The following is a 13,732-nucleotide window of genomic DNA, read 5'->3' on the forward strand; positions in this document are numbered from 1 at the left end:
ATGTTTGGTATCCTTTCTTAGCCTTGAAGGTTTACAAAGAAAAGAGTTAACTAAAACACGAGATACAAAAATTATAAATTAGAAGAGAAATGAATATTCTAATATTAACATCTGGAGAAACAAATATCTCTGTTGGAACTTTTGGAAAGTTGGACACATAGATGAGCATGAGACAGGTAGGGCTAGCCAGAATCCTATTTATTAATGACAGAAGCATCCTCCTCATTCACCCACTCTTCATGTTGATATGATTCAGACAGTTTGACAGAATCCAAAGTCTGTTTGGAAAGGTTTGTATTGCTGGGAGACTTGCCTAATGACTAACCGCATTACAGAATACAATATTGGTTCCACATTTTGGTACAAGGCCAGCAGTATCAAGGGAGGGAGGGGGGCAAGTCGATTACGTTAACCATGGTGATCAACTGGTACTTATCGACTCTGAAAGGATGAAAAGTCAAGTCAACCTCAGTGGAATTTCAATTCAAAATGTAAAGAGGGACAAAAAACTGCTAAGCATTATCCCCAGCTTGCTCCCTTTTCCAGATGACAATCTTGATAGGACCTATCAAAAGGAACTGTTATTAGGAATCACCCGTTTAATATATCAGCCTCAATCTCCCTCAACAAACCACTCAGTCTTTTACAACAAAAAGGAATGGTTTTCAAGAGTTTAATTTTGAGACCTTTTCATTACCATATTTCTGAAAGGATTACACTGCCTTCAATTCAATTAGGCTTGAAAATAAACAATTTAGTAAATTAACCTTGTCATTAATTAAACTGGTATTTGGAAATAAATTAACATGGAAGTTTAGATCACTTTAAATACAAATTTTGTATCAAAGAACTGCAAAGAGGCCTCAAGCAGGCTTTTATCAAAAGGGTTAAGAATGGATAAAGTTTAGCTCAAGTAGTGCTGACACTACAGAGCAAATCTTTGGTGGTGAGGGTGGGGGTTATTGTAATATGACACCACTGTTCTCAACAAAAATACATTGACCAAAAATGTTACATTATTAATATTAATAATTATACAAAAGACAAAGAATTCTAGCAACAAGTCGTCGAAACAGAGGGAGAATGACTCATATATAATTACGAGGCGTTCATGAGGTCATCTATAAAGTATGGCTAAATCAACAGGGAAACAAACAACCAAGATGCTAGCAGATTGTATCTTCTAAGTGGTAGCAGGCTTGTATCCATGGACAAAATACAAAATGAATTGTCCAACTTAATTAGAAAACAGGTCTGACAAGTGGGGAAAAATAACTTATTGATGTAAGAAGCAACAGCTCTATAAAATAGACAAATTGTTGGTTAGCTTGTGGTGCTGAGTTCAATTTGCTCGGTAGTCTATTGAACTAATCCAGTATTTAGTCACTTGGACTTTTTTTTTTTAGAAGACATTATCCAATTTGCCCCCCTTTCTTTTTTTTTTTTTTTAAAAACAATGTGATATTTCAAGGAGAGCTGGGTACTATTTCTGGCAGGCTGAGCCTTGATGTCGAGGCTCAATAGGGGCTTCGTTTGATAGTTGGTATGTGTAACAGCCCATACACTACGCTCATCCAGCACAAGCAGGTGGACAGCTAAGGAAGATTCCCTGCCCCCTATACATACATAGACATTATATATATATATATATATACATATACACACACACACACACACACACACAGACAAAGCTAAATATATACACAATTTTCTTTTAAAATGTATATTTACAGGAATATATCAACACACATAAACAAGACACAGAATGTTGCCAACACAAACTAAAATAATAAAATATAAAATTAAATTGAAATAATTCTGCAAGTAATAGAATTGTCAATCAACAGGAACAGGGTTTGAATCTCTCTGAGTTCCTTTAAAAAAAACTGGTGACCGATGTCACATTTTATATACCTCACCCTCCAATTTATTTCAGAGAATACTTTGGTCTTCTTAAAACATTGTACAATTCCCCTGCCTAGAGTGTGCTAATGATCTCTTACAATTAGACAAGGCCAAATTGTAAACAAAAGGGAGAGGATAGGGTATATTGAACTGAATCCCTCAGTATATAACTGGTACTTGTTTCACTGACCGCTTTTCTGGGAAGAAGAAAAGATGAGACGGATCAAACTAAATCCCCTTAGACCACCTCCCCACCCTGTTGAAGCACAATATAATTTCTTATATGGGTTACAAAGCATCTGGCAAAATAAAAGGGACAAAGAGAAATAAGAGTGTGTGATGTTCATGCCTTTTTTCAAGTGAAGGCTACACAGTTCTAGCTGATCTTTTCATCCCTTCCAAATCAAAGGAAAAACATTTGGTTCGTTGGTCTCCTGTTACATCCTGTAGAACGAGTAACACCACAACGTCAACACCACACTTAACAAAAAAGGAATGTTGAAATACTACCAAATAATAATAATAATAATAATGCCATTCCAGAATCACCACCAACATCATCATCATCATCACTATGATAATGACTGTTTGAATGCACTGGTGTTATTTTATAAACTTGAGTTTTGTTTGACCCAGACTGACTGAAGAAAAATAGAGAAGAGAAAATGGGGGGGGGGCGAGAGATGCCAATTAAAATAACAAAAGTGAACATGAAATAAAAATTACTAAAACTCCATCATCATCATCGTTATCGTTATCATGCCATTACAGGTGATAGCTGAAATAGTTGTTAGAACAGCTTTGTCTAAAATGCCAAAGAAGCCAAGTAATAGAAACGACGGTGGAGGGGGGGGGGGGGGCTTTTTCGAAAAATAGGGAAATTTTTTTTTAAATGCACCTTTTTAATAAATAAATGTTAATAAACAATAAAGGAAAGGGTAATATAAGTAGACAGGAACATTGCATGCACACTGCATATACACACACATATATACATATGCATATACATACATACACACACACACACATATATATATATACATGCACATAATATATATACACATATGCATACACACACACACGTACCCAGTGAGGACTACAACTGCGGCCACGGAGGAAATATGAAGAACTGAAGAGAGGGCTGGGGTTAAATATAGAGAAAAATGACTAACAACAAACAGCGTCCATTTCGTCACCACCACCGATACCATCGTCGTCATCATCGATATCATCATCATCGATGTGATCGTTGCATTAAGGTGAGACGAAACAACAGATTGTCAGGCGTTCATTTGCGGTGCAAAGTAAAAGAAGAAAAAGTAGTTCGGTGAAGTGGAGAGAAGGGTTGTTTGTAAATGAATCACAGGAAGAAGAAGAGAACAAATATCAGATAAACATGAGAAGAGGAATTTTCTAAATAAAGAGAGAGAGAGGGAAAGGGAAAAGACGGTGGTGGTGGTGGAGACATTTCAGATTATCATCAAATTTTTAAAATGGAAAAAAAAAACTATAACAAAAAGATTAAGAGTGAAACTGAATAAATAAATATAAAAAAAACTATTTGTAATTCATCATGAATAAAAGAAAAGTCAAAATAAACCAGACAGTTTTCTTCTTTTGTTATTGCCATATTCCTTGCAAGACATTGTGCCAGGCTGACCGCTTTGGTAGTTTCCCTTGTTTTGTGTCAAATTATTTTGGTCCCAACGTTCTTCCATAGACTTCTTACATTATTTACTATTATTATTATTATTGCTAAATAAACTTCATTTCTTAAATTATTCTCATTAAGAAAAGAGATTTATAAACAATATTAAACTATTATTATCATTATTATTCTTTTCTCTTTCGTATAATTATGAATGGGGATTTTTAAAAAAATAAAAATGTTATTTTTCAATCCTTTTTTTTTATACATTTTCCTCGTTTTATCTCAGCAAACACGGTTTAAATAAATCCAACTCTTTGCGTCTTTCAATTTCCTCATTTCTTTTCGTTTTTCATTCCCAATTACAACAGAATGTGGCATTTCAGAAAGAGAGAGAAATATATTAAAAAAACAAAATATCTTCGTCTTCCAAAAAGTGCAAATGGACGAACTTTTTGCCAGTCTCTACTATTGTCTTTTCATTTCTTTCGTGTCTTCTAAATATCTTTAAACCCCGACCATAAACAAACGTGCGCTCTTTGACTGGCTTCGAGGACATTGGTTGGGGTTTCATTAATCTTGCCACGCGAAAAACGTTTCATAAACACAGATTTCTCAGTTTTGTTTTACTTTGGTGAGTGTAAAATGTATGATGGAAGGGCGAGCACACACGCATTCCAACTATCACCAACACACACATATATATGTGTGTGTGTATACATATTGATATATATATATATATAAACACACACTAATATGTGTATAGAGATAGGTAGCAAGATTCAGCTATGTAATGATAGAAGAACTAAGAGGTTGCGACATTCATGCCTTCTTACATGAGCATTTAGTGACGAAGTAAATACAGTTTCCAGCATAAAAGTGAGTATGTGTGTGTGTGTGATATATATATATATGTATATATATATATATATATATATATGTGTGTGTATATATGTGTGTATATATATATGTATATATGCTATGTAGGATAGAATAGCGAAAGGTGTTGAATAGCCATCATATATTCAGGTTCCTTGCGAGACAGAAACATCATCCCAACCACGACCATCACCAAAACCTTAGCAGCTGTCGTTGTTGCTGATATATTCCTCGAATCCTTCACTCTCCGTCACCAAAGCTCGTTCCAGGATTACACGACCCTCCTTGTACCTCTGGCTTTCCTCGGTGGCGAACTCGTACACCCATCCGAGCTTCGACTCGCAGTTCTTGCAGGACACGTCGCGCACCATATGGCGTCCGGTCAGCATCACTCTGTCCTGCACCTCACTGTAGTTCAGGTTCACCACCCGGTTGAAGAGGAAAGCCCTGCCCGTCGCTCCTGTGAAACGGGTAGATATTAACTCGGAACGGTTGGTCAGCGGTGTATCGCAGCTGGCACAGGAGAAGAGCCTGGTGCCTCCTATGTGGCGCAGAAACACGCGACCCATTGCCGTAGGTAGAATATGCAAGCCAGAGGAGAAGAAGAAAAGAACAAGACCGAGGAGGTCAATGTACAAGAGAGAAGAAACAGGGAGTTAGGAGAGGTATGTGAGTGTGTGTGTGTGTGTGTGCGTATGTATATATATATATATATATAGAGAATCAGAAACGCAGAGGTGTGAATATATGTGTATGTCTATATGTATAGACAAAGAAATATACTGGACAGAGTCGGAGATGTATGTATGTATATAGATGTATCTTATATTGTCAGAAGACAGGAGGAATCAGACAAGCAAAGAGGATTGGGTTGGGTGTATGCAAATATGTAATTAAAAGATTGCTAAGTAAATTAGATAGAATTTACCAAGGAGTGGGGGGTGAAAGAGAAAATGATGCAAGCGAAATGGATAAGCAGAAATAAATATGTAGTAAAAGAAACAGAATGGTCGAAGTCTCCTCCACTTATTTTCCTGACATTTTTTGTGTCTCTGGTCGCCTTATTGTTTCTTGGTGTTTAGCAGAGTCTGCATTTTAACACACAGTGTTTTCCTGTTTTTTCTTATTCCTGATTCGTCTGTCGAGATGTTGAATAATGGTAGACTCTGGAAACCAGCTCTGGATCCGCCCTTCTGGCTTCGGTCGAACATTAAAAGACCAGACAGAAGGTCTTCTGGCGTCGGAAGCGACTTCGTTGCCTTTTCAGGGAAAACCAAAACATTTGTGACGTAAACAAGACATCGAAAACGAGGCTCAGTCAACAGCAAATATTATGGAAGACCATACACGCACGAAAAAACACTATCGCTGCCGACATTGTCTCTCATCCTATCGCAGTCGATAAATTCAGTACCAGCTGAACAGTGAGATCGATACAATTGACCATAACCCTCCTCCAATAAATTTCAGGCCTTGTTCCTATCATAGAAAGAATTATTGTTATTGTTTCTTTAATATTTTCTTAAATATTTTGTTTAGATTTAATACCGCCTGAAGGGTGTATGATTTTGTTTTTTTTCTATATTAAAATACTTAATTGGCGTGTGTGCGCGTGTATACACATCTACATACATACGTAGAGAGAGAGAGAGAGAGAGAGAGAGAGAGAGATAGAGAGTGTGTGAGTGAGAAGAAAATAAGTTCAGTATAGATAACAGAGTAGTGCTCAAATGGATATAAACTTAAATTCGAACTTCCTCTTCTAAGGCCGGGTCCACAGCAGAAAAAATGAGCTTCGGAGCAATCCTAATCTAGCTATTGGATGTGGTAAGGTTGATATACACCATTAGGTTTAAGGCATATATTTACCTGAAGCACAAAATACAGAAAAAAGATAATGAAAAATATTTTGTAATGTCTTACCTCAACAGCTGTTCCAAGAGGCCAAACTTATGTAATAACTGTTTTCACAGATCTTCTTCTTCTTCTTTAATCCCTAGCTGGCGACCGGAGGGGAAGGCTGTCCTCTCCACCAACATCCTGTTGTGGGTGCCGCTGGATGATGGACTCTGGCGATGATGTTATTCCACGCTTTTCGATCCATGGCGCTGGCCTTACCATACTCGAGGTCGAGGCGCTGCAACTTGAGGTATTTTTCAATTTGTTTCCCTCATGTCTTCTTTGGTTCGGTGCGGTGCGCTGGATTCTCCAGTACGAGGGTCGCTGCCACCGCAAAAGGTGGTGTGGTAGTGTTCCAGTGCTCATCTTGCAGACATGGTCAAACCACTGTAGCCTGCAGTGCCGGACTTTATCTTTAGTGGTCAGCTGCTGCTGGCATTGTTCTCGGGTGTTTAAGATTCGGTCGCGTAGAAAGACAAAAAGGATTTGACAAGGACACCGCATTTGCAACATCTCTAGCTTATTCGGGTCTAGTTTGAGGACGGTCCAGGTCTCAGCGCTTTAGAGGAACACAAGCAGAACCAGCGTGCGGGAAAAGACGGTGATATGTGCATGACGTCATAGGTGTGTAGCCAGTGAAATTATTTAAGTAACCATTACTTATGGTTAGGGCAGCGGACTCGCGGTTTCGATTCCCAGACAGGGCGTTGTGAGTGTTTATTGAGCGAAAACACCTAAAGCTCCACGAGGCTCCGGCAGGGGATGGTGGCCAACCCTGCTGTACTCTTTCACCACAACTTTCTCTCACTCTTACTTCCTGTTTCTGTTGTGCCTGTAATTCTAAGGGTCAACCTTGTAACACTCTGTGTCACGCTGAGTATCCCCGAGAACTACGTTAAGGGTACACGTGTCTGTGGAGTGCTCAGCCACTTTGCACGTTAATTTCACGAGCAGGCTGTTCCGTTGATCGGATCAACTGGAACCCTCGACGTCGTAAGCGACGGAGTGCCAACAACAACACAATTTATAATCGGTATTTTGTGTTTCATGTCTTAAGCCTGTGTTTATCCATCTACCTTACTACCTCTCTCTCTCTATGTATATAAAACAAAGTTATTTTATTCTGCACGAGTAGAAATATAGGAAAAATATATATTATCTTTTATTTGTTTCAGTCATTAGACTGTATCCCATGTTGGAGCATTGCCTTGAAGAACGTTAGTCGAATGAATTGACCCTTGCCCTTCAATTCTATTTTTAAGCCTGTTGCTTGTAACCAATATATACAAGATCCGATTTAGCAACATTTGGTTGAGAAGGCATGTAGTTCGTGAATAGGAGGTTCACCGAGTATAAAAATCAACGTGTATCGATGCAGCGTATAAATGATTGAAAAAAGACAAATTAATTGGTGAAATTAATTGGCCATTTATTTATATAATTATTATATATAAGTCGTTACAATAGAGATAAACAACGTCTCCAATAGTTTGTGTGTACACAGCTTGTCTGTTGTTACTGTAAACAAACTGGCTTTAGTTCTATAGTCCATTGTGTGTAGGGTCAGCTGTGTATATTAAATTGTAAACTGTGAGGCAGGGTAATAGATGTTTTGTCAAGAAGAAAATATAAGCAGGGTATTGTCCTACGAGAAGAGGAAGAAAGAGAGATGCTTTCTGGTCAGAAGCTGGAACTAAGGAGAAGGAACGTATTTGCTGATGCGTTCTTGTATTATTCGTAACTGAATTAGGTCAAAGCAAAAATAAAGGATTTTTCCTCTCAAATCAGCTCAGACCCATGAATGACACGAAAAGGTCAAAGAGGTCAGTCTACTCTCTTGAATTTCCTAGTGCAACAAGAAAAAAAAAACACTAGGCCAATGATCTGTGTAAAAATGTGGATTATCCTAGTTCAGAAATTTGGTAGCTGTTTGCTGCATGCTTATTCTATTGGTATCTTTTGCCGAACTGCGAAGCTACGGGAGCGTAAACATACCAACGCCAGTTGTCTAGCGGTGGTGGGAAACACGCACACACACACACACATTCTTTTACTTGTTTCAGTCATTTGACCCCAGGACTTATTCTTTGTAAGCCTAGTACTTGTTCTATCGGTCTCTTGCCGAACAGCTAGGTTACAGAGACGTGAACACACCAACGAGGTTTGGGATATAAATACAGACACACAAACATATATATATATATATATATGTATATACACGGGCTTCTTTCAGTTTCTGTCTACCAAATCCACTGACAAGGCTTTGGTCGGCCCGAGACTATAGTAGAAAACACTTACCTAAGGTGCCATGCAGTGGAACTGAACCCAGAACCATGTGGTTGGTAATCAAGCTACTTACCACAGCCACTCCTGCACCTATAAAAATAAAACCACCTCATTTGGTTATGGTCTCACTTCGCCTGCCGGGTCTTCTCACGCACAGTATATTTCCAAAGGTCTCGGTCACTAGTCATTGCCTCGGTGAGGCCTAATGTTCGAAGGTCGTGTTTCACCACCTCATCCCAGGTCTTCCTGGGTCGACTTCTTCCACGGTTTCCCTCAACTGCTAGGGCACTTAGAATGTATGGCTTATGTAATGTGTATTTGAATGAAATAGAAATGAAGGCAGCAGTGGATAATTGAATAATAATACACTTGTTAATTTAATCCCTGACAAAATAGACTAAATCTCTAATCGGAAGCTAGCAGCTTACCAGGTCAGTTTGGCATTTATTGTCGACTTCTTCAGCACTCGTTATGAAGGAAAGTATGAAACACATAAAACTGGATATTGTTCAGTATGTTAAGATAGAATATACTTTAGAATGTAATCGCGGCTTCTTGAATTAAAATATGTTTGATAAACTAACAAGAATTTCTAAGATGTATTCCTAGTAATGAAAAATATTTTTTCAAGGGAGTTAACTCATATAAAATTTTTCAGAGTTACTTCTTTTTAGATTGGAACTTTTGCCTTGTAGTGAAACCGAAACGACTATGTTCTGATGAAGTTATACCAATAATGGTTATTTGAAACACCACACTACTTTAGAGTGGTCGTCAGCTACTAAGTCGTAGATACACAGCGAAATTGTTTGACATTTACGGAGATCTCAAAGGAAATGTCGCCCCCACCCCACCCTAGGTGGACGAACGATTACAAGACACAGTAGGGGGGAGCAGTGGTCTTTGGATTAGGGGTGCGTGTGGTGGAAGGAAGACCGGAAGTGGGGAGAGATGACATCACGTTGACGAGTGAGAACAAAAGTTTCCTCCTTTGCCATGCTGTCTGCCAGGGAGGCTGGACGTGGCAATAGAGAAATTGTGACGTGTTAAGAATTAAACAATCTGCAATTGGGTACTGGCTGCAAGTCAAGGTAAGAACAACTTTATTCATGTGCCTTCTAACCACAGAAAATCAACAATATTTGGCATCGTGCTAGAAGAAAAATGACCATCTTTGGTTTCAAGACGAAAGGTATTCTTCCATCAGGGTAATGCTTGGCCACGTTCAGCGAGGATGACATTCCCATTCCAAAGGCTGGAACAGTTTGAATGAGAAACGATGCCCCACCCACCACATTTGCCGGACATTACCCCATCTGATTATCATTTATTCCACAGTCTTCAAAATCATTCAGATGGAAAAAATATGAATTCTGTAGATGAGGTTAGAACAATATTTTTCATCATGGACAAGTGAATTTTGGAAGAGAGGTCTTTAGGATGAGCCAATATATGTCTGATGGGCTTCTCTCATTTTCCATCTGCTATATTCACTTACAAGACCTTAATCAGTCTGTGGCTATAGAAGACACTTGCCATGCAGTGAGATTGAACCTTGAATCAAGTGGCTGGAAAGCAAACTTTTCACCACAAAACCATGCCTATGCAACTAAACAACCATCTCACCAATCAACCAACCAAATAACCATCCAGCCATTCGACCATGCAACCAATAAGTCATCTGCTATAATTATGTTCATATCTAAAGGAATGTAAATCAACTTCAGTATTCGATGCTTTATTTTATCTACCTTAGAGGGATGAATAACAAAGTTTACATTTGATAGAATTTGAACTCAGAACTTTAAGGAGCATGAATATTTTGTCCAACACTCTAATATTTCTAGTTGTCCACCATCTCCACCATGACCACCACAACCAATTGCTACAGCTATATTATTTATTAACCTATAAAATATCGATTACCAATTCAACCAGCAGAACATTCGATACTAAACACTAATGTAATTATTACTTTATTTTCCCTTTGATCTTCCATAGATAACATTTGGCAATTCATTTACTCGCTTTCCACGTGTTCTATTTATAACTTTGCATCTCTACCCTAAACACTTGGTTTTGTTTTATTTTGTTTTTAGATCCTCTTTATTTTAATAGGTTTTACATATCAGCTCTTTCTTTCATGTCCCTCTTGTTTTTATTTTTATCCCCTTTCCATCACCTCATCTTTATCATCCCTCACTTCTCTTCTCTCTCCTCCTCTCTGTTTGCTTGATTTTCCTCCTCATGTTCTATCTCTATCTCCTGCTGCTTTGTCCGTGTTCCCTTCCTATCACCCTCTGAACTATGCATAAGCGAATACAGCAAAGAGTGTGTGTGTGTGCGTGCGTGCACATATGCAAGCTCATATACATATATATATATATATATATATATATATATATTTGTGTGTGTGTGTGTGTGTGTGTGTGTGCATGATTAAGGAAATACATTAAAGTCTTTATAAAACGTCTGGGACTCGTGGAACTGGAAACCAGTTCATTGCCATTAATTTACCCCAGAAAATGTGACTCTGCCACTTTGTTCTCAAAGTAAACTTAGTCAATATTTGGAGTTAAGGCTATATCTGTAATTAATATGGATTCTGCACCACATCCACAGAGATGCCTAACATCTCTCTTTCTTTTCACACACATGTGCAGTGGACTGGAAACAAAATTTGCTCAGTGGGTGCAAACTGAGGTACAAAGTTTTTTTTTTTTTTTATGAAAAAGTGGATTTTTTAAATGTTAATATTAATACAAATGCAGGTATAATAAAACTTGCCCAGCCAAATGTTTCTTCATGTTTGGAAACAGACAATATTCAGATGGAACCAAATCACTAACATAGGGAGGGGTGATCAACCAGTTCAAAGCCAGTCAAGCACAGCAGCCATTGAAAGCAAGGACTTGTGTGCTGAAGCATTGTCCTAATGAAACAAGACCCCATTCATCAGTTTTTCTGGGTGTTTGGTCTTGATAGCCGTTCATGACTGCCTCACCAAGTTGGCATTGAACTTTCCATTGATGGTGTGATCATTTTGAAGAATAAACACACTACTTTTTGCATTCCAAAAAGCTGAGGCCATCACCTTGCCCTGCAGATGAAACGACCTTGACTTCTTCAGAGCAGGAGTGTTTCCCCTGCATGGATTGCCTCTTTGTTTCTGGTTCAAAGTGATGAAGCCAACACACATCCTAGGTTAGGAAACATTGACGGATCTGCCTCAAACAATGTCAAATGAAGTTCAAGGCAGATTTTCTCCAGCTGAATGCCTTTCCTCATGTCAATCTGTACTTTCTTCCAAGTAAAATTAATATTTTCTCATAGACAGACATATATTTGTAGAATACTGAAAATAAATTACATAGCTTGTATGACAACGACAAATATACAGAAATACAGGCCCAGGGTGTGCTCTCACAAATGTGTATTCTTTAACACCTGATAACTCATTTTCATTGTTTTTTTAAGCTTTAACCCATTACAAATAAATGAAGGGAACCAGGCTATTCTTTAAACAAAGGAAACATCCTAAAATGCTACTGGAAATTTGAAAACAATGTGAAAAATTTGAGGAGTGTTGAAACAGATCCATCTGCGTGACTTACCATTACTTACATTAGAGATAAGTTTGAAGCAGATGAAATTGTTGAGAATGTCCACAAGAAATGTTCTGGAAGACCATGGGCATCAATGAGTCTCAGAAACAAGAAAGGATACAAGAAACACATTGCTAATTCAAGGAAATCTGGAGAGTTGTGAGCCTAGAAATTTCAAATGAAGCATCTCTCACATTTTCGTGTACTGTTATTGGAAAATCTGCATATTACAGAGAAATATCATGTTAATTCATGGAGAGTTTCAATATGGGATGGCTTATCAACATAAGGATTAAGTGTACAATTCTTTATTGATGGTATTCTGACTGGCACCATTTACTTGAACTTACTACAACAATCTGTTACGCCAAGTATCCATGTGGACTTTGAAGATGTGGAGTTTATTTTCAGCAATATAGGGCACCCTTACACTACCATAGGGTTTACTTTGATGAGATTTGCTAAACTGGTAGGTCTGACAAAGAGTTTAGGTGGAATACCCTCTGCCTTCACCAGACATCACACCATTAGTCTTTTTTTTATAACAGGGTTACTTAAAACAAAGTATATAGTACAAAACCAGCAAGTCACTGAATCGAGAGCAGTTATTGAATGAAAATATGCACAAATACGGCAGGTTTCTTGGTGTTTGCGATTCCATTGCTTTGTATTATCAGCAGTGTTTGGACAAGAATCATCAGTTTGAAAACAAGCATTCATATAAAATTTCAATGTATGTATGCATTTTTATGAGACACCCTGATTATATAAACACATTTTATACAAATACACCAATGAATTTTTGCATTATATCCTCTTCCTCTTTTCTGAATAACCTGTTAAACGTTGCACTCTTTTCCTTGCTGGCACTTGATCCAAATGGTTTGCAGGAACAAGGAAATGTTTAATTCATTGAACAGTATATGCTTGATTAAATCAATTAGTCACGTACAAGAGCCCTCTCCAAGCTAACGAGTCTTCACACAAACGGTCTTTTTTAGGCACTAACAATAGTACTCTGACAGCCTTTCTACTCTTTGTTCCAAGTCCACAACATGTTGGCACAATTAAAGTTAGGACTCGTGAGATTAGTGAAACCCTTGAGCTAAGGCATATAAATGTGTGCAGAGTGATAAAGGCATAATAGAGGGGATCCTCAGCTAAATTCCGCATGGGCAAAATACGAATTCTTTTGGGTAGACAGTAGTGATGGTGTGGGAGGTGTAGGCCTATTTTTGTTAGAAAACTAAGTAACCGAGGTAGTGAGAGTGTGCGATAGGGTAGTTAAGATTAGTATTGGATAAATTAACAGTTACACTTACTTCTGCCTATGCTGGCAGATGAACAGAAAGACCAATTTTAGGAGACTCTTTTACAGGTTACCTTGTTGACGAATGGCAGTGATTTCGTTATTAAAGCTGGTAACTTCAATGGACATGAAGTCCAGGGGGGTGCATGGAGATTATAGCTTTGGCACTAGAAATGAGGGAACAAAGCTGCCAGAGTTGTG

At 38.1% G+C, this 13,732-nt stretch overlaps 1 protein-coding gene across 1 annotated transcript; it reads right to left on the reverse strand.

Moving 5' to 3' along the window:
• Positions 1-4,494: 4,494 nt before the first annotated feature.
• LOC149131368 (protein yippee-like 5) lies at positions 4,495-5,136 on the reverse strand. Its single transcript, XM_089339775.1, has one exon. The coding sequence runs from the start codon at positions 4,999-5,001 to the stop codon at positions 4,633-4,635; it is 369 nt and encodes a 122-aa protein (XP_089195901.1). The 5' UTR covers positions 5,002-5,136; the 3' UTR covers positions 4,495-4,632.
• Between the last annotated feature and the right edge of the window lie 8,596 nt (positions 5,137-13,732).

The sequence above is a fragment of the Octopus bimaculoides genome, chromosome 22 (genome assembly GCF_046866305.1).
Source record: "Octopus bimaculoides isolate indiv1 chromosome 22, ASM4686630v1, whole genome shotgun sequence".
Taxonomy (NCBI): Eukaryota; Metazoa; Mollusca; class Cephalopoda; order Octopoda; family Octopodidae; genus Octopus; species Octopus bimaculoides.

Coding starts and splice junctions, on each gene's coding strand:
- LOC149131368 (XM_089339775.1), bottom strand. CDS start 5,001: ATGGGTCGCGTGTTTCTGCGCCACATAGGAGGCACCAGGCTCTTCTCC.